Source organism: Macrobrachium nipponense, chromosome 13 (assembly GCF_015104395.2).
Source record: "Macrobrachium nipponense isolate FS-2020 chromosome 13, ASM1510439v2, whole genome shotgun sequence".
Classification (NCBI taxonomy): Eukaryota; Metazoa; Arthropoda; class Malacostraca; order Decapoda; family Palaemonidae; genus Macrobrachium; species Macrobrachium nipponense.
Genome location: NC_087206.1, coordinates 56,567,733 through 56,592,811, shown reverse-complemented (window position 1 = coordinate 56,592,811; position 25,079 = coordinate 56,567,733). Strand labels below are relative to the sequence as shown.

Sequence of the window (25,079 nt, the reverse complement as noted above, 5' to 3'; positions counted from 1 at the left end):
ACCATTAAGTTGTTTCCTAGATCAAGGGATGGCTTTAGAGAAAGAATAACACATCAGTCACTACACCTACACCTTCATACTTTGACTGCTAAATCATTGATGAATGCCTTGTATAGAACACTTCCACATCAGCAGTGCTTTGAACAACCTCAAATTCACTGGACCATTGAAGTCTATCTTGCACACACTTTTTTTCACATGATCAAACTACTATCTCAAAATACGCACTATGAAACACCCTTTCATAAATGTTAGCCTTTTTGCCATTTCTTCTATGTACCTACCTTTCTCAGTCTTTCAACTCTTTTTTTACATTACAGTTAATTAGCAAAAAGATCATCTCAACAGATTTTACATTATTTTTTCTTTCATATGCATTCAATATCCAGGCTTCACTCCCATAAAGGGGAGTTGGCCTATCAAGCACCTCACACATTCCCACCTGAAGCCCCATAAGCCCAAATATATATATATATATATATATATATATATATATATTATATATATATATATATATATATATATATATATATATACTGCCCCCTTTCTTGTTTCGTCTGCTTTATTTTTTATTTTTATTTTGTAATAAGACTGAAGCAATGTATGAAGAAGCACTCATCCTCCCAACAATAATTTTCACACCATGCACAATGGCATCACTGACAGAAGAGGCGAATCAAAGAATAGAAGTAAGGAAGGCACCAAGATCTATGCAAAAGTTTATGAAAATACTTACAACATCTATGAAAGCCAAAACGGAAAAGTATAAAGGAATTGCTAAGCCACCTTTCCTTTACAGGAGTGAAAAAGAGGCTATAAAAAAAAAATAAAAAAAAAAAAAGGTAAAAATTAATATAAGTTTTTGTGTGTGTAATATGTATGTCATAAGAAAAAATAACATTTGAAAGTGTTAAAAAAAAGTTTATGTATTTGAAATGATGGATCAGTTAACAGTATTTTTTTTTTTTTTTTATAATATAGCGCCTTCTTATCCTAAAGGCGACCCTTTCCATGGTCTAACCAGAGCTCATAGTGACCAGTCTAATGTCAAAGAATTCTCTTTTGGCTGGTCTTGTGGCCAGGTATCATGTATAATGATCAACATTATGTACAACACGTGATGGAGTATAAGACTCAGGATAAGAGGGCACTTTCTCTTATCCTCATTGAATGCTGTACTCAGTTTACCTATGTAAAAAAACCCAAGAAGTGGCTATGCACACATGCACGTCATATTGTTTACAATACAATCTGGATATGTTAATACCTTATACTAGGCTAAGAGAGAACAATTTAGGAAACGTCCTATTGTTGGTCTTCTAAGTGGTAGTTTAGTCCAAATAGCCTAGGATTAGTAAACAATATATTAGGCTTAATAAAATAACCTAGTTTTTACAACTAGAGGCTGATAACGATATGGCAGCCTATTGGTAAGGCTACATTTTCAGAATTTTGTCCTAATGACTATAAGACCAGACAGTGGTAGAATTAAAACCATTTGCCAGTTTCTACAACTTAAGGCTTGTAACGGTATGGTAGCCTATTACTAAGGCTACATTTTCAGAATTTTGTCCTAATGACTAAAAGACCAGCGAAAATGGAAGAATTAAAAGCATTTGCCATTGTAATCCCAGTTTCAGAAAACTCCACCAAGGAATGGGCAATGCTACGACTCCCTTCTGAAGGGGAAAAGCTTCCTTTATATATAGATACACAGCAATTTAGGGCCCCTATGAGAAGACACTCAACATCCTCCGCAGAATTTCATACTGGGATCCACCTGTTTAGTATTATAACTCTACAACCCTGCTGGAGGTCACCACCAAAAGGCTTATATAAGCTTCCAGAACAATTGTTGCTGTTGTAGCCAAAAGTCTTATGAGAACCCTATGGCAAGCATTCTATAATTTTTTAGTGTGGCGCATAAAAGCGCGAATGGATACATTGGAGAACTCCAACAAGTCACGTCACAATTTAACTTCACTATTACATAATAACCCCTTCTGTAAGGATCTGTTTGAGGAGTCTAATGTGGTTAAAAAAGTTAACCAGCAAGCCCACCAACATAATTGTACAGAGTACCCTCTTTTGGAGAGAGAAAAAAAAGGGGGGGAGGGGGAATTAAGGAAACAAAAAACCAAAAAGGCTCGCTATGATAAGTGATCCTGTAAGCCTTCAGTCACCCCAAAAGTTTTCCTCAAAGACAGGGTCAACAACAACAGCAAGGATATCTTTTTCACAAGGTCCAAAGACTGTCTTATATGAAAAAGAAAAACAACACCTGAGCAAAAGCAGAGGAAGCGGCAGATACCAATAGGAATGGTATGGTTGAGAGTCGACAGACCACAAGCAATGGAAGCCTTCCCCTTGGTGGCACAGCATTATTTTCAAATGTGATGGGGTGGAAATGGTACCATCCCTCCCGCTCCTGTAAAAAGGTTCTTCCCAAAATTAGACCCCTCTCTGGAAGGTTGTGCGCAGAAAGGCCCTGTTAAAGGAAGTCAGAGAAACGTGCATATTTGCCACCAAGCACATCTCTTCAAGTAAGGATTCCTCTAAATGAAGTGATCCTAGACCTATGAACATTGAACAAGCCCATTGTTTGCCATATTTTCTGGATAACTACCGCTGCCCTAGTACGTTCAATCGTTCCAAAAGGTACTTGTACTTGGACAACTAGGATCTGGAAGATGCATACTGGTATATCTTTGTCGCCATTCCCTTCCGCCCCTTCTTAGGGAAAGATATGTACAGGTTCAAAGTCATGCCCTTAGGGCTACACATTGCCCTAAGAAATTATACAAAATTAGTAACGGTAGTTGTTCGAGAAATCAAGAATACACCTAATAGCCTACCAAACAGCAGTGGTCAGCCTGTTGTCTCTCCCAATCATACTCAAAACAGAATAAGGCAAGTCCTCAAAGTGTGCCTTGCACAGACCAGTTTCCAAACAGCAATTAGAACATATGATGGGTGTGTTGCAATTCACATCAATAATAGATCCAATACTTAGATTGCAAAAGAATGTGAACAAATTCTGGCTATCGTATGCAAGAAACAAGACAAGAGACTGACCTCATCAAAAGATTAAAAAAGTTGGAGAGATTCTTTAGCCTTGATCTTGGAAGGAATCTCTGGCAAAACAGGTCACCCTGACTCAGTCTGTACAAGTGATAATACACAGAGATGTCTCGTTGACAGGTTAGGAGGACACTGGGAGGATTGTCAGGTGGAAGGGAGGTGTCAGCTACTGTGAGGAATTGTCATATCAATCTCCTGGAGGTGACGGCTGTCCTTCTGTCTCTCAAAAAACTCAAACCTCCAGAAGAGAGAGACAATTGGTTGGTTCTAAGCAAGGAGGTGGCACTTGTCTGCAATTCACCTTACAAGGTCTCTAAATGTAATAGTAGACTCCCTATCAAGGAAAACAACAGCCTCAACAGAGTGGATGTTAGACAACAATGTTTTTCAGAAAATAGCCAACATGCTTCCACAATTGGAAGTGGACCTGATCACTACCTATGAGAATCACTAACTGCCAGTCAAGCAACAGCAAGAGATGCCTTCCTACAAGATTGGAACAAATGGAGGACAATATACAGTGGTCCCCCCGTATTCGCGGGGGATGCGTACCAGACCCCCCGTGAATAGTTAGAACCCGCGAATGTTTGGAACCCCTATAAAAATGCTAAAAACAGCCTATTTTGTTAGTTAAAACTCAAGAAAAAACACTAAAAATGTTCATACTTGGTTTTTTTAATAGTTTTATCACAAAAAGTGCATTTTATGATGAAATTGATAAAAAAAACCAGGAATTTGTGGATATTTCTCATAGAAAAATACCGCGAATGCGCGAATTTTCCGCGAATAATGCGGGAAACGTTCCCGAGAGAAATCCGCGAATGTGTGAGTCCGCGAATTCGGAGAACGCGAATACGGGGGGTCCACTGTACCTTTTTCCTCCATTGTTCCAGATTTCGAAGGTGTTAAGCAAACTCCTAACCTTCAAAGGAACAGCTTACTTAATAGACCCGAATTGGTCAAACAGGAATTGGTTCCTATTACTTTAACAACAGGCAAAGAGATAAATTCAACTACGTACTATCGGCCGTTTTATCCCAGTCAGTAGAAGAGAGAGTCGTTTACGGATCCTCCTTTCTGAGCAGACACCTTCACGGGGGTGGATTTAAAAAAATATCTACTGTGAAAGTTACTTGCCCAAAATTGCTAGGTACTTAGTGGAAAAATCACTTTATATATCTGGCAATACCATTTTGTATGGAAGATATGGTTAGATTATATCTGTATGGAAGATGTGGTTAGATTATATCTGTTTCTAAGGAAACACTTTTAAATTTTCTTAGCCCTTTTGAAGACAACATTATACTGCCAAGAGCCTGAACAAATCTGACTACACTATCGGTAGGTGGCATGGTTAGTCCTGACCCACAGGCGTTACAGTGGCAAACCATAGTTTTTCCTAACAGGTGGGTATGTAAACTATCACAAGGGAAGGTTTGACAATACTGCAACCATACCCAGAATGCTTAGGTAAGTCACAGCAAAACTTCACCCTAAAAACATAAGTTCACATTTAGCTTCTTGTTCTTTGCTACTGTGGCTTGACCTCAGACCAGAAATGTTTTGGGTTGTTGGGATACAAATTCGAGAGTTTTTCGTCACCTGCCAATTTCTTTGTAAAGCTCCTTGAGGAGGAGCAACTACACTATAAAAAAAAAAAAAAAAAAAAAAAAAAAAAAAAAAAAAAAAAACAGGTTTTGAAGTAGCAAAACGTATTTCTGGTAGTGGCTGTTGAGTCCTCACGACCCTCTCACTTCCCAGACAAAAGGCAAGGGATTTGGGTAAGGGATCATCCTGCATTGACCAACAGAAAGTAATGGTGTTTTGGTCTGCTTCTGGTCGTATGTAAACAATATGACATCACATATGCGCATGGTCAGTTGTTCTTGTGGGTGTTTTGACGAAGGTAAACTGGGTTCAGCATTTGCTGAGGATAAGAGAAAGTGCCCTCTTATTCTGAGTCCATTTAAACTCCAACATGTGTTATAATTTTTATCATTACCTCACACTACCCAGCCACAAGACCAGCTAAAAGAGAATTCTTTGATATTCGTCTAGTTAGACCATGGAAAGGGTAACTAAATAAGGACTCAACAGCAACTACCACAAATCGGTTTTCCCTGCGTCAAATCCTGATTTGAGATGGCTAGGTCTAGAAGAAATTTAGATAATGAGAGGTAGGGGATACCTGTAAAGTATTTCAGAAGTGTCAGGAAGGATAAGGTAAAGAAAACAAAGCAATTGGTTGGGAGATGTTGAGAAAGCGACACTATAACAAGAAGAGCATTAATATTCAGAAAGTTCAACAATAAACACAAGAACAGCTGAATGGCAGTGTTGGATAGTTTGATCTGTTGAGCTTTCTATGTAAAGATATGAAGCAGCTAATGTTGTGGGTTTTTAGAAAGATAGTTCATCTCCAATTTAGCAGTTATGTATGTGACAATGGCTTATCATTTTTTCTGGAGCCACCACTGTTTGTGAAAATGGTTTAACAGTAAAAAAAATAAAAAATAAATGCAGTATATTTCATAATTTGAAATGAATGTTTAAAATCAAAGCCCTCTTGCATTGATACTCCTTAATACTAAATGCTAATACTAAATAGTATTCAAAACAATGTATACCTGTATTATATATCACAAAGCAGGGGTCCAATACACAGTTCCTCATGAAAAACTTTGCTGACTATTCATGTCACACAACATAGCTTATGATAACATTATGCACTATAAATATTTACACAAAAATAGTTTGTTTAGGATTATATACAAAATTAAATAAAATGTGCTGCAAGCTACAATTTATTTATCTCATAAAAATGTTTTGTGCATAACTTAAATGAAAACACATTAAATACCCATGCTAAAAAAATAAATCCATATCTTTAAAAACAAATACTATATCTATTAGTACATATGTTAGCTACAGGAGTATGACAAAAATATTAGCTCTTCACCGTGTTTTATAGTATTTTACATGACTAGGTAGTTGGATCAAGTTCTAAATTATAAGGATGTTCCTGTTCTCTAATATGCTTGTAAAATTCGTAAGTCTTACAATAGCAAAACATAGAAAACTGCAGGATGAATAAAGGTTCTCTCAAAGATTCACAAAGAGGTCTTGGTAGTTCAAGTTGAACTGGTCAAGAAAGCCAAAGGAGTAGCCTTCATAAATGTCTGGGATTTCACCTTGCAAGCTTAAGCATTCACAGGATCAGTCTTAGTCCAATGGTAGGATTTTAGTTGGTTATAAAAAGTAGTTTTACCAGTCAGGTGAAATGCAAATCTTAGCTTTTAAGGGGCTGGCATAAAGGGTATGTTCTTGAGTTCACAAATTATAGTGGCAAAACAAAGCTAAAAAATTATGACTGGCTACAGCATGATGTCTTAAGAGACTGGAAGGCACATAAAAAGTGACATGTTCTGTAAGTCTGGAGAAGATGGTAGAACCTCTTTGAACTAAAAATAATAACAGTCAAAAATAGAGAAACTATGATTATGGGCTGGTTATAAGAGAAGAGCTAAAGCTGATAAAATTCAAACTTATAAAAGAACAACTCACATAAAACAGCCTAAGAAGGGACGACCAGCTTAGAGGGTAAAATATTACTGTAAAATCCAAGATTCATTTGCTTCACCACGTGGGCCCCCACCATTCATGGGCAAGGAGTCACATCCACAAACTAATAAGTCAAGAGACTGGAAGCTCTGCTGAGTGATTCATCTGCACTTGGCCCAATTAACAAGAATAGCGTTGTAAGCTGCTGGGAGGAAGGTGACAGAAGGAAGAAAAGAGTATGTCATTAAACCTTTCACCACTTTAAACATATGGCAAGATGCTGTTTTGACCAATGGAGCTACCTTCAGGAACCTCCTCCCTTCCTGGCCAAAGACTGGCTGGGAGTCTGAAAGGGCTGGGAAGACTCATGACCTAGATGCTTTTCCAAGACCAATGGGATCAGTATGTATGAGTCAATGATTCCAGATTCATGCAAAGTCTCAAATATTTTATGTGAAGAGGGCCAAAACATTTCCAACTTAAGACATTTAATTCACAAGCTTGATGATATACTTTACAAGAACAGCTGATGAAGATATGTATGTAAGATTTCTTTAGTTTACCATATATTTGTTTGAAATTCTGACTTGTTTATTGCACAAAATTATCATTTAAATTACACAACCTCCCAGTAATTATATAGCTAAGAATTTCACTCGCCAGCAGTTAACAAACCTATACTTGAGCACTCAAGATATCATTCCATAGCCAAAACTAAATCAATATAATTTCTAGCCTATGTTATCAAGTACTTTACAGTTAGTTAATTTGAGAGAGAGAGAGCAATCCACTGAATGCAAGGAAGAAGGCTACTTGTGTGATCTAATTTTGCAATGAACAAACACATCTAAAGAGATTGCCTTAGTCCAAATTTTCTTCTGGTGATGATGGAATGGTAATATACTTGTATGTTTCAAATGTGTCTAATGATTTTGCTCTTTTTGCATTAGTTACATAATAGGGAGTACCAGGAATTTTTCTTTTACTTACACCAGCTGAATAGTGAGGTCCTACTTGGAATAAACTTTTTTCAAGTCTTGAAGAAAATGTACATCTTAGTTTATGTGGTTCTCCAGAAGAATCAAATGACTTACGTTCAATGAGTGAGGAGTTTGGCAATATGACTACATCAGGAATCATCTGAGGGTCTTTACAATAAGAATCAGGAGAGTCGTTAACATCACAGACAGAAGAATCTGATATATATATGGGACTGTTTTTTCTACCTCTAGACAGTTCATGTTCACTGATTTCAAGAGCTTCCCATTCCTTACTTCGTAATCTATCATCTTCAGATATTTCAAGCTTTGATATTGAATTTTTTGAAAAATTAACCTGATCTTCATCACCACATTTCCTCTTATTTTTCTTTCTCTCTTTTTTTGACGAAGGAAAAAGAAGAGGTATATTTAAATCGGCCTGTAAATTTTCTACATAATCATCTTGAAGACGGTTTTTTGATAGCTCTTTCTTGCTAGATAATTCTATTTTGTCACTAAAACTACTAACATTTCTTTCCATACTAGAGTACTTCTGGTTACTGTTTGTAAATGGGTCATTTTGTCCATGGGAAAGTTCGTTTTTCTGTTGTTTTATGTGCCTATTACAAACTTCTCGACAAATGTAAAGGAATATTTTCCTATCAACATTTGAGTCTGCACACTTAAAAAAGTTTTCAATATAATCTGCTACTTGGGTATAAGTTAAATCTGAAGTTACGGTGACAAATCTTTGTATCATCTTTTCTATAGAGACTCCACAAATTGTGTAACTATTTACTGTCCTTTGGATTTCTGAATTTAAAGCCTTTTCGTCATCATTTAAAAACACCAACTTATCTGAGTCACTGCACTTCAAGGTTGCAGTAGAAACATTTTCAACTGATGATTTACAAGACTGAGTGCTTGAAATATTTACTTTTTGCAATGTTTCAGGAGGACTCATTGGCGGAATATGATTAGCAACAGATTTTCTAAATTCATATTTCAAATTATTTTCTTTACACGGAAATGAACCTTGCACTCCTGCAGTTTTACTGTTAATTACTGAAATTATGACTTCATTTGTGTCAGGAACATTAGATACAGTTTGTTTTTTTGGTGCATTTTCAGAGGAGGTTTCCAAAACTGAGACCACTTTCTTTAACCCTGCATAATTTCCAGAATCTTTTAGACAAGGTTTTGATAAAATCCTGTCACTTTTGTATGTTTGAAGATAATTTCCTGATGGGGGATTTGGAACAAAACTTCCTTCAGCATTGATGGTTTGCTCACGTCTTTTTGATAAAAACCCTAGGGAAACCTTTTTACTAAATTCATCAGCTCCTATTAAATTTGAAGAACATCCTTGAGAAACTTCTTTACCATGACCGTCAGCCGCCAACCAATTTTCAGCTTCTTGTTTAGAGGGCAACAATTCAGCAGTATTACTAACATTTGCAACTAAGTTCACTCTACTGTTATTTCTACTATCCATAGATTGGTTATAACTTGATACATACTTTTTTGCTTTACAGTTGCCATCTGATAAAGACTTTTTTGAACAATCTTTCACTTGTGATATACACAATATTTCCTCTTTAGAATTTTTATGTATTTTGCAATGAGAAAGTTTAATTTTACTTTGCTTTTCTACAATTTTTTTACATATATTTGTAATAACTACACTCTCAACCTTTGGTTTACCTGTAACATTCAAGGTATTCCATACATTTTTAAAAATGGTCTCATAATTTTGACCTAAAGTTTGGTCAGCAAGAGAATTGATGTCTAATCCTAAATACAATTTCCTGCTTTGTAAGCTCTTAACTCTTCTATACAACCTTTTCACCAATTCTCGAGATTCTCTAATTTTCACATTATCAATGGCTTCTTTTGAATTACTGAGAGATGATAAGAGTTTGTAAATCTTGTACAGGAAATTTGTGTTTTCTTTAGTTGAAAGGTAATTTACCATACAATCATTTCTCCCTCCCTCTGACTTGGCTTTGGAATAAAGACGTGAAATCCATTCACCTAATTCACATAAAAGGTCCTTGATAATCATCAGACTTTCAAAGCATCTGAAAAAGAGGTCATCTCCAGAGCAGTGGTAAAGCTTTTCTCTTTTACTGGAAATTTTCCTGCGCAAGGGTGACCTAGGAGAATGAGAGTGGGTTTCATGAAGAGAAATCATATTACCGTCAAATGATGACAAAGTTTTATCAAGACATGATGGCTCATCTGGTGCATTATCTTTAAAATTAGTATCGATGTTGAATGAAGTTTGGTTGCAGTCTAACTGCGGCACTCCTAACCTTACTGAAGATATAGCTTCACCACACATCACTGGCATTTCTTGAAAAGGGTGCCCTGTCTTAAAGGTTCCTTTCTGTGATTGGGATTCAAAAGTATTATGTAAGTGTACAGAGGATGCAACAGCCACAGTACCTACACTCACTTTATCGATTTTACTTTCAGTTTCCTTTGGTTCTAGATGAAGTGGTTCTGCACCTAAAAGAAAAACAAATTAACCCTTTAAGTTATATCACACAAGATTTGCAACACAAATTTCTATCAATCTAAAACTTGACATACAGTGCAGTAAAACTGCCACAAAGTAACAAAGTAATAGGGTAATGAGTTGGCACTCTTAATAATCAGACACTACTTACCAGAAGCTTTGTAGATAAACACTAATGTTTCCAAATTTAAAAAGTAACACATTTACTAGAGAAATTAATGTAATACAAAGATAAAATTGTGCATATATGAACATTAAACCACATTTCTAACATCTTTTAGCAAAACTCAATTTGGCAATCTTTTAAAATCTTATATGAAAAATTTAATCAAATTCAATAAAATATAATCAGTACCCTATGGGTACTAATTACAGTCCTAACATGGCTAATTTATAATTACAATCCTATGATTCATTAATATAAGTGTTGAAATGACTGGGATATATTACTGATAAGTGTTTTAGTCATACATGAGCTCTTGAAATCTATACTACTAATAGGGACCGACATAAAGTAGGTTCAATTTTACAAATATATTCAAAATACATTCTAAACTGATTTACAGTTGACTCCCAGGATTCATGGGGGATGCATACCACAGCCTCCTGTGTGTAGCTAAAACAGGTTTTGACATAGGAAAAACATATTTTGGGTAGTCGCTGTCAAGTCCTCAAGGGATTACCCTTTCGATGGTCTATCCAGAGCTCCATGGTGACCAGACTATTCTTTGAATAGTCTGGTCAAACAATTCTCTGAGCTGGTCTTGTGGTATTGTGTTGAATGATAAACATTATAACACATGATAAGAGTATAAATGGACTCAGGATAAGAAGGCACTCTCTATTACGCTCAGCAAACGCTAATACAGGCAGTCCTCAGCTTATGATGGCTGCGGCTTACGACGTTCCGGGTTTGTGACGCTTTTCAATTATATTCATCAGAAATAATTTCCAGGCTTACAACACAAGTTCTAAGGTTACAACGCCGATCCGACGGAAGAAATATGACTCCAAAAAGGCAAAATACTGTACATAATTGAGTAATATTCGACTGCATGTAAGGTTCAACCCAATTCTTACTGCATATATTAAGACTTTAGCATATATCCCTTATAATGTTGAGGTTTGATTCTGGCAATAAGCCTAGCCTATATTAGCAGTTGCTACTGTAGCCTAGTCTAAGATTCTGACATCTAAACTAAGAAGCTAAAATCTTAGAATATGCCAATAAATGTATAAATAATCAGTATGTAGATACTAATTTCAAATAATTATTAATTAACCATTACCTATAATTAAAAAAAAAGCTTCCAACATTTTGTTTACTGAGTAGTGAACGATCGCCAAGCAACCACTTTTACCTAGCACAGAGTATAGTAGTCATAAATTTTCATTATCTCTCTTCAACTACTGAAACACCCAAACAGTATAATAACCATTCATTTCTACTATTTAATAAATCTTTACCTAATAGAGATACCAAAAGCTAAAATGAAACACATAATGACATTATCGGACTTCTTGAGATTTATGACTCCCCAGGTTGTTACAAAAGTCGAGAAGGCGATCCCTGTCCTGTAACAACTATGAACACGAGCCAATCGTTGAGATACCTCAACAGATGTATCCTGTGCCAATGGGTCCAAGCTGAAATGAGGGTGAACGTTCTCGTTGTGACGCATATTGTTAAATTTGTACATATTGCTGAACCATTTAATTATTGTCTTGTTTAGTTAAATGTATAACTACCATATGAATACGGAATCACTTGTTATTTTCTGCATTGTTTGTCTCCTTCGGACCTTTTCCCTGGCTTTAAGTTAGTCTCACTCTGGTCTCTTGCTGGGAGGAGGGTCGAAGGAGCTGCCTATTTATTTTTGAGTATTTTCTGTATATTTTTCATAATATTTTGAATGAGGTTTATTTTCTTTATTTATGGGTGTGATTTATAGCATTGTTCTGCTAAGGGAGGAATGTTTATTTTTTACTTACCTTTTGTGCTAATATAATAATTATTTTGTTAATAAATTTTCATTTATCCTTTCTTAGTATTGTGTTACAAGCTTACAGAACCCATCCGTGTCTTATTCTTAAATATTCAGTGATGAACCTAATTAAGTATGTAACAGCGTGAACACTTGATGAGCAGTTGAAAGCCCGAAACATAGTGGCCTGAACTGATACACCATCTTCTCGAGGATAAAGTGAAGGTATTTACAGGAGAACTGAGGGATGGGTATTTGAAAATACGCATCCTTCAGGTCCACCCTGAGCATGAAGTGGAGGTGAGCATGGAGCACGCCATCTCCATTATGAACCGAGTCTGGCGAACGAGAAAGACTCACCTGTAAAACCCTGAAGACTGGTCCAATATGACTTCTACAGAGCCCTTGCTCTAAGCACTTCTTGCCCATCTTGCTTTAGTGCCAGGTCCTTCATTGAACCACAAATATACACTGGGAGGTGGACCAGAGAGTTGGTGAGGGGTAGCTGAGACTCGAAGGGAAGTAGATATCCCTCCTGAAGGACATCTATTACCCTGGTCTTAGCTCCATATTGCTACCAAGTTGCCCAATGGCTCAATAGGCACCACCCCACCAGTGGCAGCAGCTGGAGGGGAACACCGCCCCTAGTGTTTCCCCCTTCTTTCCTTTGCCTCCCTTTCCAACTGGGAAGGTGGCCTGAAAGGGGTACAAATGCAAGGCCTTTCCAGAGAAAGAAGAAGGCTGGGTAATTTCATGGGCGTCCGTTGAAGTCTGGGACTTCTTAGGGGCCGAGGAAGAACAAGTCAAGCCACTGCGGAGCTTGAAGACATGGAGGTCTTTGCCATTGCCTGGTGGACAAGGCAGTCACTCTCTTCTGGCTGTCGTTTGTCTACCGCAGCATCTACTTGCTCTCTAGAGAAGAGATAGGTAGAACCCAACAACAGTCCATTCCTTAGGGTAAAGACTGACTCAGGACCTACAGACCTGGCGATCCAAGAAAGGACGGCATCCCTTCTCTTCAAAACTGGGTTTGCACACAGGTTTGCCGTCTGGTGGGTGAGGTAGGAATTGGTACTACCTCCATACTGGCACAGTCTCCTGAAGGCTGAATCCTCTCAGGAACGATAGCCCCTAAGGAGGCAGCAACCCTAGATATTGAAAAGGGCCACAGGATACTGCCTGAAGTATTGCCATGGCAGAAGCCTACAGGTTTGCTGCTTCTTGCTACAAAAGAGAGATGCTCTCTGCAGTAAAATGCTGCAGCAAAAGACCTGGACCTAGGCGAACTAAGTCCAGGCCAACCTGTTCAGTTGGAAGTGACCACTCTGAAGGAGTGTAGTAATGCATCTGGCAAGGAAGAGGAGGGGGAAGGATCTTGTCTGAACAGTTTGACCAAAGTGAATTATCTTGTCCCGAGACAAGACTATTCACTTGGTCAATGATGGCTTCAGCAAAAGTAGACCACAGCAGCTCCCATTAAAACCTTGGGTTCTTTTTTCAGACTCCTGAAGGATTTGAGGCACGAAGGATGATCCACAGATGAGGCTGTGGTCCCTCCCTCAAGACTCCTGAAGGATTTGAGGCACGAAGGATGATCCACAGATGAGGCTGTGGTCCCTCCCTCAAGATCGTCGTGCTGATGAATCAGTGTGACTCTCACCAAAAGTCCTCTGTATCTTGAGGGTGTCAGCATCCCAAAGCAAAGGACCCTCGAGTCCTTCCAGGATACGGTCCTCCTGATCTACTCTTCCCACAGGAGGGAGAACCTTATCAGAGCCCTAGATCCATCCTGAACAGCTTGGGCATATGTCTGGTGCGATCTTAAGACCAAACCAGGAACGTAGACCCTCGCTGCCAATCTCTGGGGAGACAATTCCACAAAGTCCTCCTATTCACCTCATCTCTCTGGGTATAACTACAGGAAGTAGAGGGAACAGGAGAGGAGGATCGGATGGTTTTGCCCACCCTGCTGGCAGAACCAGCAGGAGGAGCGAGTCGCGCATGGTCATCAACCAGTGGTGATGACGGCAATCTGAGTCTAGGAGAGACTTTTTGCCTCTGTGAAATACTTTCGTAAGGAGAGAACAGATGTTCTCGCTTGCCAGATGGAGCACTTGCTGAAACCCATTTGTTCGTGCAAATACGAGTGAGAGTTGGTTGGAGTCGAGCGAGCCATCGGTTGGCGAGAACTTGCACTGTCCTCGCAATGCATCCCAGTCTTCTTCAAGGCCGAAACCTCACGTGAAGAAGACTGCATAGGGACCTCCTCTTAGTCTTTCCAGATGCTCTATCTCGAGAGATAGACATCTTTCTTGGAACCTATAGCAACACTAGCGCCAGTGTTGACAGGCAGGGGCGAGCCTCCTGCATGACTCACACCCTTCTCCTGCCCTGTGCCAGAATCGGAACTGTAGGATGTCTCTCTGGTACCAATTCTGGATGCACGAGCCACCTTAGAGGTTCGTACACTCAAAGGAAGAACCCCTAGAACCAGTGGCAGCAGCGCAAATCGAAGTCTGTACTCCGCATGGCTCCCAAAACGCTAGACCCAGGGGTAAGCGTGATGGTTCTCCATCCCAAAGGATTAGGAGAGCAAGCAGAAGAACCAATTGCTTCCTCTGTGGTGGAAGGAGGCAGGGAGGCTACCTTACTCTTCTTAGACCACGAAGTCTTAGAAGTAGGGGAGGAGGTGGCAGAAGATGACATGGAACAAGACACATTTCTAGGTCTCTTCTTTTTTTTATTTCTTCTTCATCAGCTTCCTCAGGATGGTGGTAAGATCCCCCATCCAAGGAGCAGCAGATGACTCTGCAGCATCAAGTATTGATATTGGAACAGGAGCAGAGGGCATCACCGTAGCCCTTATAGAGGGTGGAGTAACTTCAGGTGCTACTAAGACTGGCAGCATAGCAGTAGGAAAAGGAGGGGATGCCACCTCAAAGCCAGGAGGAGGCGGCACTGACAACAACAGGTGCTGGTATTTAAATGGTGGAGTGCCCATCTCCACCAAAGGAGTTACATTGGTGGGGTGATGGGCAAGCACCACTGTAGGCACAGAGGCAAACCTGTGTGTGTGGTTACAGAAGTTGTGGTAGATATAACCACAGCATGAGTCACAGTAGTAGGTTACAAGAAGTGTGCCAATAAGCCTTGCATAAGAGGAGGGCCAGTTAGGCCTAGCAAGCCCCAAGCCTGATTAAGATCTGAAGTCACAACTGCAGACAAAAAAGTCAGGTTAAGGGGAGGAGTAACCCTTTGCTTCGAAGAAGATACTTCCCCTTTGGAGCGAGAGTAGGCCATCAGAGAAGCATTGTTCTGTCCACCCCGACCTGCCTGCCCATTTTTCTTCCTCTGACAAGTTGAAAGATTCCTCCCAAAGGAGAAGTTTGCCAGGGAGAAGAACAACGACGATGGATTGGCAGCCAAGGGCATCATCGGGGGCATGTTACTCCCAGATGAAGCCTTGGAAGGCTTCCGCTTGGCTTCCGCTTATAGCGCTTCCCCCATAAAACTTCTCCCACTGCTCAGGAGTCCAAGGACAACACTTTGCCCAAGTAATATCTCTAGAACACTCACGTCCTCAACAAAGAGTGCAAAAGGTTTGAGGGTCCACATTAACAAATGACCTGAAGTTTCCATTCTTCTTCACACCAACTCCCGGGCACAAATGCTGGGAGAAGGCAGCTTTTTGGGGCTGTACTGATTTGTGGGTTTGCATTTGCATATTTCACAATCACAATCATATAAAATCACAATAAAAAACAAAAATAGATCCCACCGTGAGGCAGAAGAAAGAACAGTGACAGTTGGGCAGAGAGAGAGAGAGCAGTTACACAAGTCTTTTGCATATGATACCCAAAAGCAAATTGGAATGTTTACATTCGATCAGGAGGGACTCCCGACCACCAGAGCAGAATTTAACTGTCTGACCACCCTGTTTGGAAGTTTAATGGCCATTTCCAGGCTTCGCCCAAAGTAATTCCTATGTAAAGGACAGACGGTTTGTATATTGTGTAGAAACAAATATTGTTTCAAGTTTTTTTCAAGTTCATTTATTTTCATATTAAATGGGCTTTTCTGAAGTTGCCATACCAGTGGAGTGAAAAACTTATATAAATTAAGTACCAACTAATGGTATAAACTGCCCAGCTGTGTTGCTCTAGAACTTTTCTTGCCCATCTGTCTCAGTCTGCATATATGTGCATCTGTATAATTGTATGTATGTGTTTGTGTATATGTAGGCTACACATTAGTTACAATTAGGTAAACTACTGCTAGTATGTGTTGTGCATTTGTTTGCCTTCAGTTTTTCTCCCCAGATTATTCTTTATTTCTATTTACATGGTATGGCATATGAACATAAGAATCCTTACTTGTCCATGATGCACCATATCTACTTCCAGCTTAGGCAATCATGTATCACTGGTTAAATCCCTGGGCAAAAAAATAATTCAGTAATGTTTACTGATACACGCAGTTACAAGAAATCCTTCTGGAACTTATTCCCCCATAAACATGGGGGAATAAGTTCCAGAACCTACTGTGGAAATGCAAAATTCCAGGAAATGCAAAAATCCTCTCTAAAAATGCTTATAACTGTCATATACCCACCAAATACCTTGTACCCCTTAAACTAAAATGCTTGTAAGACCAGGCCACACACACTCAGTCGGTGAAAATTCACCTTTTCATTCGATATTTAACTGGTGAAACAACAACAAAATTAAACCTTTAAGCACACATTTCATAGATCGAAGTTTCATTAACAAAATGAGCTATAGAAAACTGCCATACGAACTATAATAAGCACGTGAAGTCTTTGTAAAATAAGGCAGTTTTGTATCCAAAATGGTGTCCAACCATATAACGATGAATCGTCTTCGCAATTGAACACTTCCTTCCCAGCACTCATTTATGGTATAAAGATATTTTGCAAGTATTATGATTATAACAATTGCATGAATAACTGGGAAACTTCTCAGACAATGTGTACATATGAGTGTTACCACTTTTTGCAAGAAAGTTGAGCATGACAATTTATCTACAATTGGTACAACAGTCAAGATGTCATGATGTCATAATACAGGACTGAAATCCAAAATTATTACTTAAAACACCATTATATTTGACAAAGCTTACACTATGCATGTAGTATATGTACACTGTATGTAATAAGTTAATAAATAAAAACAAAAATTTCATGAAAACACGAACAATACATGGCAATGTTCACAGCAAAAGTGTTGATATGTGTCTCAGGAATCTAGTTACTTTTTCAACAATAACAAACATTTTCAAATGAATTATCATGAGTATATAACACATTTACGCAATTCATAACCTTATTCTAGCGTTAAACTAATTATCTAAAAATTATTTAGAGCATAGGCATCCCGAAAATTCATTAGGTTTCCCTCGCACACATCCTGATGGCCACCACCGTTTACTATTGTTGTAATGGAAACTGTGCTAATGTCTATGGGTACAAATGTTTTGGGGATTTAACACAGAAATTGGGCAGTTTGTTTACACCAAAGTATATAGAGAAAGAGATAGCGGCATCCCCATTGAACGCTATGGTAACACAAAACAAAATACGTATGATTTTTACCTGATTGTTTTTCAAGTTTTGCTATAATGAAAATAGTTTTGCAAGCTTAAAGGAAAGTTTAGATATTTTGTTATATTCCTGATACTGATACTGACAATAACTCAAAAATAAAAAACAATAAAAACCAAGCCATACTTGAAAACTACTTCTTTGTCCTGATTGGCTAGCTATCAGTGACGTCACTAAGCTCCTCCCCATTTATACCACGCTCGTCAGCTTTCAGTAGTGAAGGCTGGAAGACAGTGTTTTTAACTATGTTGACATTTTAACACTGCAAAACTGTCTTGTGCCACAGAAATCAGAAAAACATAAGAAAATTTGTACATTTGCATTGCTTTCCAAGAAATATTTCCACAGGTAATACCATATCTGTAGTATGACGTCTTTATCCATTTGGCAGATGAATTTTATATCAATTACAGTTACAAATTTACAATTATAATACCAGTCCTATTATCAAAGTACAATTGCAACTAAAATTAATATTAACCCTCTCGTGATCTGATGACGCGTAGCGTGTTAATAAATTTTTTTCTGGCCTTAGCTCGTGTCGGCCTATGAAATATCCTTAAGTTCATTATTTCTAGGTAAAATAATCCTAATATTACCAGAGAAAAAATAAAATCAAGATAATGTCAGTTAAACTGACTCGCTCACTCTATAAAAGAAGTGTCGGTATGGAAATAGGGGCGAGTGGGATCACTACCACGAGTCATTCACCATTTAGACCTTCCATAATAAAATCCCCCACCTGAGAGAGCTGATACTAAAGGGTGATGCGTCCGCTACTACTACTACTACTGACGCCAAGCGGAGAGCAGCGCCTCTAGCGGTCATCCTTAATTATTAGCTCGACAACGCTAGTTGCATCTTTTTTGACTCGTGTATTTTTCGCTCTTGGGATTTATCCTTTCAACGATGGAACGTGCTGCTATCGCTTCGGCTAAGTTAACCCTTAAACGCCGACTGGACGTATTTTACGTCGACATTTTTTGTCTCTCGGGTGCCGACTGGACGTATTTTTAACCGTCCGAATATAAAAAGTTTTTTTTAAAAATTTCCGGCGGGAAAAATACTTTTAGGCATACCAGCCGAAAACTCTTGAATCACGCGCCTTGGGGGATGCTGGGAGTTCACGGATCAAGGTGTTGTTTTGTTTACAATCGTTACACAGGCGCGCAAGCGCGAATTTCTTTCTCGCCGCACTAAAAAGTATCTGTGACACATCTCGGAAATTATTTCGACACATTGACATAATTTTTTTACCATTTTAAATTAGCCGTTACCAGGAGTATTATCCCTCTTACGCCGATTGGACGTATTAAACGTCGAGTCAAAATGTCTCCCGTATGCCGATTGGACGTATCATACGTCGGCTCAAAAAATTTTTTTAAAAAATTCGCGGAAAAATACTTATAGGCCTACCAGCCGAAAACTTTTGTATCACGCGCGCCTTTGGGGGATTGCTGGGGTGAAGTTCACGGATCAAGGCATTGTTTTGTTACAATCGCTACGCAGGCGCGCAAGCGCGAATTTCTTTCTTATCGCACTAAAAAGTATCAGTGACACATCTCGGAAATTATTTCGTCACTTTGACATAACTTTTGCACCATTTTAAATTATCCTTTACATGAAGTATTATATATGAAAATGTGCGCAATTTCATGTAAAATACAACAAAAAATACTCATGATTGTAGCTTTTATCAGTTTTGAAATATTTCCATATAAATAACGATAAGTGCCAAAATTTCAACCTTCGGTCAACTTTGACTCTACAGAAATGGTCGAGAAACGCAATTGTAAGCTAAAATTCTTATATTATAGTAATATTCAATCATTTGCCTTCATTTTGCAACAAATTGGACGTCTCTAGCACAATATTTCGATTTATGGTGAATTTATGAAAAAATTTTTTACCTTACGTTCGTGCGATAACTCTTCCGATAAATTTTTTCAGTGCGAGTTGTCCTAATGTTTGCACTCTTTTAAATTTGCCGTTACATAAAGTTTTATATATGGAAATGTGCGCAATTTCATGCACAATACAACAATAAACAACCCATGGTTGTAGCTTTTATCAGTTTCGAAATATTTTCATATAAATTAAATAACGTTAAGTGCAAAAATTTTCAACTTTCGGTCAACTTTGACTTCTACCGAAATGGTCGAAAAAACGCAATTGTAAGCTAAAACTCTTATATTCTAGTAATATTCAATCATTTACCTTCATTTTGCAACGACTTGGAAGTCTCTAGCACAATATTTCGATTTATGGTGAATTTATGAAAAAAAAAAAAAATTTTCCTTACGTTTCGCGCGGTAACTCTTCCGAAAAAATCAGAATTTTTTTGTGCGATTGTCGAAATGTTTGCACCATTTAAATTAGCTGTTACATAAAGTATATATGAAATGTGCGCAATTTCATGTAGAATACAACTAAATAGGATTGAAGGTGTAGCTTTTCTCTTTTATCAAATATTTGCATATAAATCACGATAAATAGAAAAAAAACCACGTTCGGTCAAATTTGACTCTACGAAAATAGTTGAAAAACGCAATTGTAAGCTAAAAACCTCTTACGGCCTAGTAATATTCCGTCATTTTTCTTCATTTTTGAAACAAATTTGAAGTCTTTTAAAACAATATGTGATTTATGGTGAATTTTTTTGAAAAATATATTTACCCATCACTCCGCGCGCCGATTCGCGTCCGCAAGTCTCCGAACTACGTACATAGCATTATCCTAATATTTGCTCCATTTCATATTAGCTTTTTATAGAGTTTTCATATATCAAAATGTGCGAAAATTTCATGAAGAATACAATAAAAAATAATTGAAGGTTGTAGCTTTTCCATCTCCGAAATATGTGTATCTAAAAAAATAAAAATATGAAGAAAAATTTCGACATTCGTTCAAATTTTAACTCGTCCGAATGGTCCGAAATCTGCAATTCTTAATCTAAAACTCGTTTACAGTATCGTAATATTCAATCATTTTTCTTAATTTGAAACAAATTGGAAGTCTATAGAGCAATATTTAGAATTACGGTGAATTTTTGTTAAAATAACATTTTTTTACGTCCGCGCATTACGAATTCGTACATCATTTTGTGATAATATTTTTCCGGTGTTGCTTTATTGTTTTTACTATGTATTTATATTATCAAAGGATTGCAATTTAGTGTACAATACAACGAAAAAAAAAAGTAACTCGTTAGCTTCGACCGTTTTTTGTACAGCGTGATTTGAATACAATTATCTATGAATTTTTTTTTTTTTTTTGTTTTTTTTTTGCTACCATATATCGCATTATTTACATATGATAATGATATATATTTTTCATTTTCTGATGATTGCATACTAACTTCAGCAATGAAAAAAAAACAAAAAATGAGGCCAAAATGACTCTTATCTTCAAACTAAGCGCGCTGTGATTTTTTTGAAAAAATTATTTTTTCCGCTTTCGCGCTCACTCCAAACCAGCGCCGGCATACAGGAGAGGTTTTGATTTTTAGGGCTTCGGCGTAAGAGGGTTATATATGAAAATGTGCGCATTTTTATGTAGAATACAACAAAAAAATACTCATGATTGTAGCTTATATCAGTTTTGAGATATTTTCATATAAATAACGATAAGTGCCAAAATTTCAACCTTCGGTCAACTTTGACTCTACCGAAATGGTCGAAAAACGCAATTGTAAGCTAAAACTCTTATAGTAGTATTCACAATCATTTACCTTAATTTTGCAACTAATTGGAAGTCTCTAGCACAATATTTCGATTTATGGTGAATTTATGAAAAAACTTTTTCCTTACGTCCGCGCGGTAACTCTTCCGAAAAAAATCATACATGCGATTGTGGTAATGTTTGCACCATTTTAAATTAGCCGTTACATAAAGTTTTATATATGAAAATTTGCGCAATTTCATGCACAATACAACTAAAAACAACCCATGGTTGTAGCTTTTATCAATTTTGAAATATTTTCATATAAAAAATGATAAGTGACAAATTTTCAACTTTCGGTCACTTTGACTATCGAAATGGTCGAAAAAACGCAGTTGTAAGCTAAACGCTTATATTCTACTAATATTCAAGCATTTACCTTCATTTTGCAACAAATTGGAAGTCTCTAGCACAATATTTTCGATTATGGTGAATTTATGAAAAAAATAACATTTTCTTTACTGTTCCGGCAGCGGTAACTTTCTTCTGAAAAAAATCATACGTGCGATTGTGGTAATGTTTGCACCATTTTAAATTAGCCGTTACATAAAGTTTTATATATGAAAATGTGCAAAATTTCATGTATAATACAACAAAAAATAGTTGAAGGCTGTAGCTTTTCTCATTTTTGAAATATTTGCATATAAATCACAATAAATAGAAAAAAAACCACGTTCGGTCAAATTTGACTCTACCGAAATGGTCGAAAAACGCAATTGTAAGATAAAACTCTTACAGTCTAGTAATATTCAGTCATTTATCTTTATCGTGAAACAAATTGGAAGTCTCTAGCACAATATTTAAATTTATGGTGAATTTTTAAAAAAAAACTTTCTTCCTCCCGCGCGCGCGATTCCCTCCGCCACAAATCTCCGAAAATGCGTAAAGTCCCATTCTCGGAATATTTGCTTGCCGTTTCATATTAGGACATTTCATAGAGTTTTATATATGAAAATGTGCGCAATTTCATGTAGAATAAAACGAAAAAAAATATATGAAAGTTGTAGCTTTTTCTTATTTCGAAATAATTGCATATAAAAAAATATATATAAAAAAAATTCGACATTCGGTCAACTTTAACTCGTTAGATATGGTCGAAAACTGCATTTGTAAGCTAATATTCTTACAGTATAGTAATATTCAATCATTTGTCTTCATTTTGAAAGAAATTGGAAGTCTCTAGGACAATATTTAGATTTATGGTGAATTTTTGAAAAAAATATTTGTTTACGTCCGCGCGTTACGAATTCATGCTTTATTTTGTGATAATATTTTCTCTGTGTTGCTTTTATCGTTTTACAATGTGTTATATACCAAAATGATAGCAATTTAGTGTAAATTACAACGAAAAAAAAGTAACTTGTTACCTTTAACCATTTTGCGCACAGCGTGATTTGAATACAATTATATATGAAATTTCGTTTTTGCGCTATCATATATCGCATTATTTACATATGATCAACTGAAATTTTTTTAATTTTTCATTTCTGATGGTTGCATACTAAACTTCAGGCAATGACAAAAAAAGGAGCCAAAAATGAACTCTTACGCGCTCACTCTCAAACATCTCCGGCACACGGGAGACATTTTTTTTTTACCGCTTCGGCGTTTAAGGGTTAAGTGCCTCATAAGTAATAATTTTTGTATTTCAGTCTTCCAGGGACCAGTATTTTCCGTTTTTTAGGTCATATACGGTCTCCCGGTTGACTCGTGGCGGCCATGAGCCGCCTCGTGTTGTTAAGATTTCCCGGTCTTCCATACTGGGACATCTTATGCTTATGGGCTTTATTTTACGTTCATTGTCTTATTACATCGTATTTTAGATTTAGGACACAGCCCATCCCTTTTACCTTTTATCTCTTAGTTTGGTATTTAGGGCTATACTGTGTTTTCTTGCCCAGCATCCCAGCTCTTGCTCTTCATCGGCTACTGCTGGCTCCAAGTAGTCGACTGCTCTTCGGATCAGTTCGCCTCCTCCTGGGCTTCTTTCTCTTTTACTCAAGTGTCTCTTCTATCTTTTTACGATGTATTTATTTATTTATCAGTGTTATTTAGGGTGTTAGGCTAGCCTAGGTGCCTTGTGCCATGTGTTGGTACAGTTTGGTTCACGTGGCCCCTCTGTGGTTGTGTTGCTATCGCGTCCTAGGCCACCTGCGATCACGTGTCCCTTTAGGCACCTTACCCTCCCCCTTCCCTCCCTTCCATGTGGTAGGGAGGGGTCTGGTGGATCTCCTTGGTTGTCATGACAACCACCGTAGCCTACCTCCCTCTCCCTCTGAGGGGGCCAGAGGAGTTCTGTACCAACTGGGGGCCAGGGTGACCACTTGTCTCGGGTACCGGGTTACCCGACGGGTAGTAGTAGGGAAGGGGGGGTAGGCCACCCCCCTCTCTCTCTCGCCCGCCGCGTTCACGCCGGGATTCCCTCCTTTCCCCCATTCCCAACCCTTTCCCTACCGTAACGGACGGAGCCCCCGCTGAAGCCGGGAGCCCCTTCGGTTAGAGGTCCATCTGGCTCCGCCAGCGGGTGGGGTGGGAATTACTAGTGGTCTATATTGCTTGCCTACTATATCCTGGTTTTCGCTACCGGAGGAGAGCTCGCTCCTTACCCGGGCACTCCTCTAGTAGTCGAAAAGAGTCATTTCTTATTCTATAAGGATATACCCTTACTGATACGATGATTTATTTGGTTTTTATTATAGTTTTACGTACATCTCCGTCGTGGTTTCGTGGGCTCCTCACCACTCCCTGGTTGAAACTTTTTTCCTGTCTCCGGCGTAAGCTGCAGACTCCCAACCACCCGCCTATCTACCACACTATTGCGCGGAGCACTAGTTTAATCTAACTTACATACTCCGGCATGCGCGATCTATGTTAGGCTGTAAGTGTGTACTCTGATACTCATGTATCCCTCCACTTACAGGCTACCAACTGCCAATCCAGGCTGTAACGCTGTTTTGTATGACCCCTGTGCCCATGAGGAATGCAGGACCCACGCCCCGTGTGCCACTACCCGACAACGGGATGATTGTTTGGCACCCTGAGGCTTGCACCATCTGCTATGACCTCGTGATCAGCTTTTGGGTGGGGTAAGTAATCTCCTGGACATATTTCCTGTTATCAATGATTTACCCTTAGTTTTAAGCTCCTTTAAACCGTATCTCGCCGCTAGAAGCTTCATATCGCCTTCTCTTTTAGGCTGCCGCCGTGAAAGAAGTCGCCCTAGCAACCCTGAAAGCTTGGGTAGGCGGCTTCGGCAAAAACGCCGCCAAGGGCCAGCCTTACATTTTAGATAAGAAGCTTGCCATTCAATCTTCCCCGGAGGCAAGGGCAACGGGGTTACTGGCCCCATCTCAGGCACCCCACTCATAGCTCCATCCAGCAAGGAGGTGCAGCAGGCGTTTGGGTCCGTTTTCGCGCAGAGCCTGTTCCATACGTCGCTAACCTGGTCTTAATCTTGACCTATGGCGTACTAGGGTGCGGAGGATTTGTTGTTGATGTAGGTGTTTTCGGGCGCTCAAGGTCTTCCCTTGGCGCTCCTGAGATCTTCTTCCCCTGTTCCTTCTTCTTCCTTCCTCTTTTCAGGCTCACGGATCTGAGATTCCCTTCGGTTC

At 38.4% G+C, this 25,079-nt stretch overlaps 1 protein-coding gene across 1 annotated transcript in view; it reads right to left on the bottom strand.

Annotated features, from left to right (window-relative positions):
• Positions 1-804: 804 nt before the first annotated feature.
• The window catches only part of LOC135225796 (uncharacterized), a 205,054-nt gene continuing 180,779 nt past the window's right edge, over positions 805-25,079 (bottom strand). Inside the window, exon 5 of the mRNA XM_064265286.1 lies at positions 805-10,133. Coding sequence (XP_064121356.1) covers positions 7,504-10,133 — 2,630 coding nt within the window. The 3' untranslated portion in view covers positions 805-7,503. The remainder of the gene's footprint in view (positions 10,134-25,079) is intronic.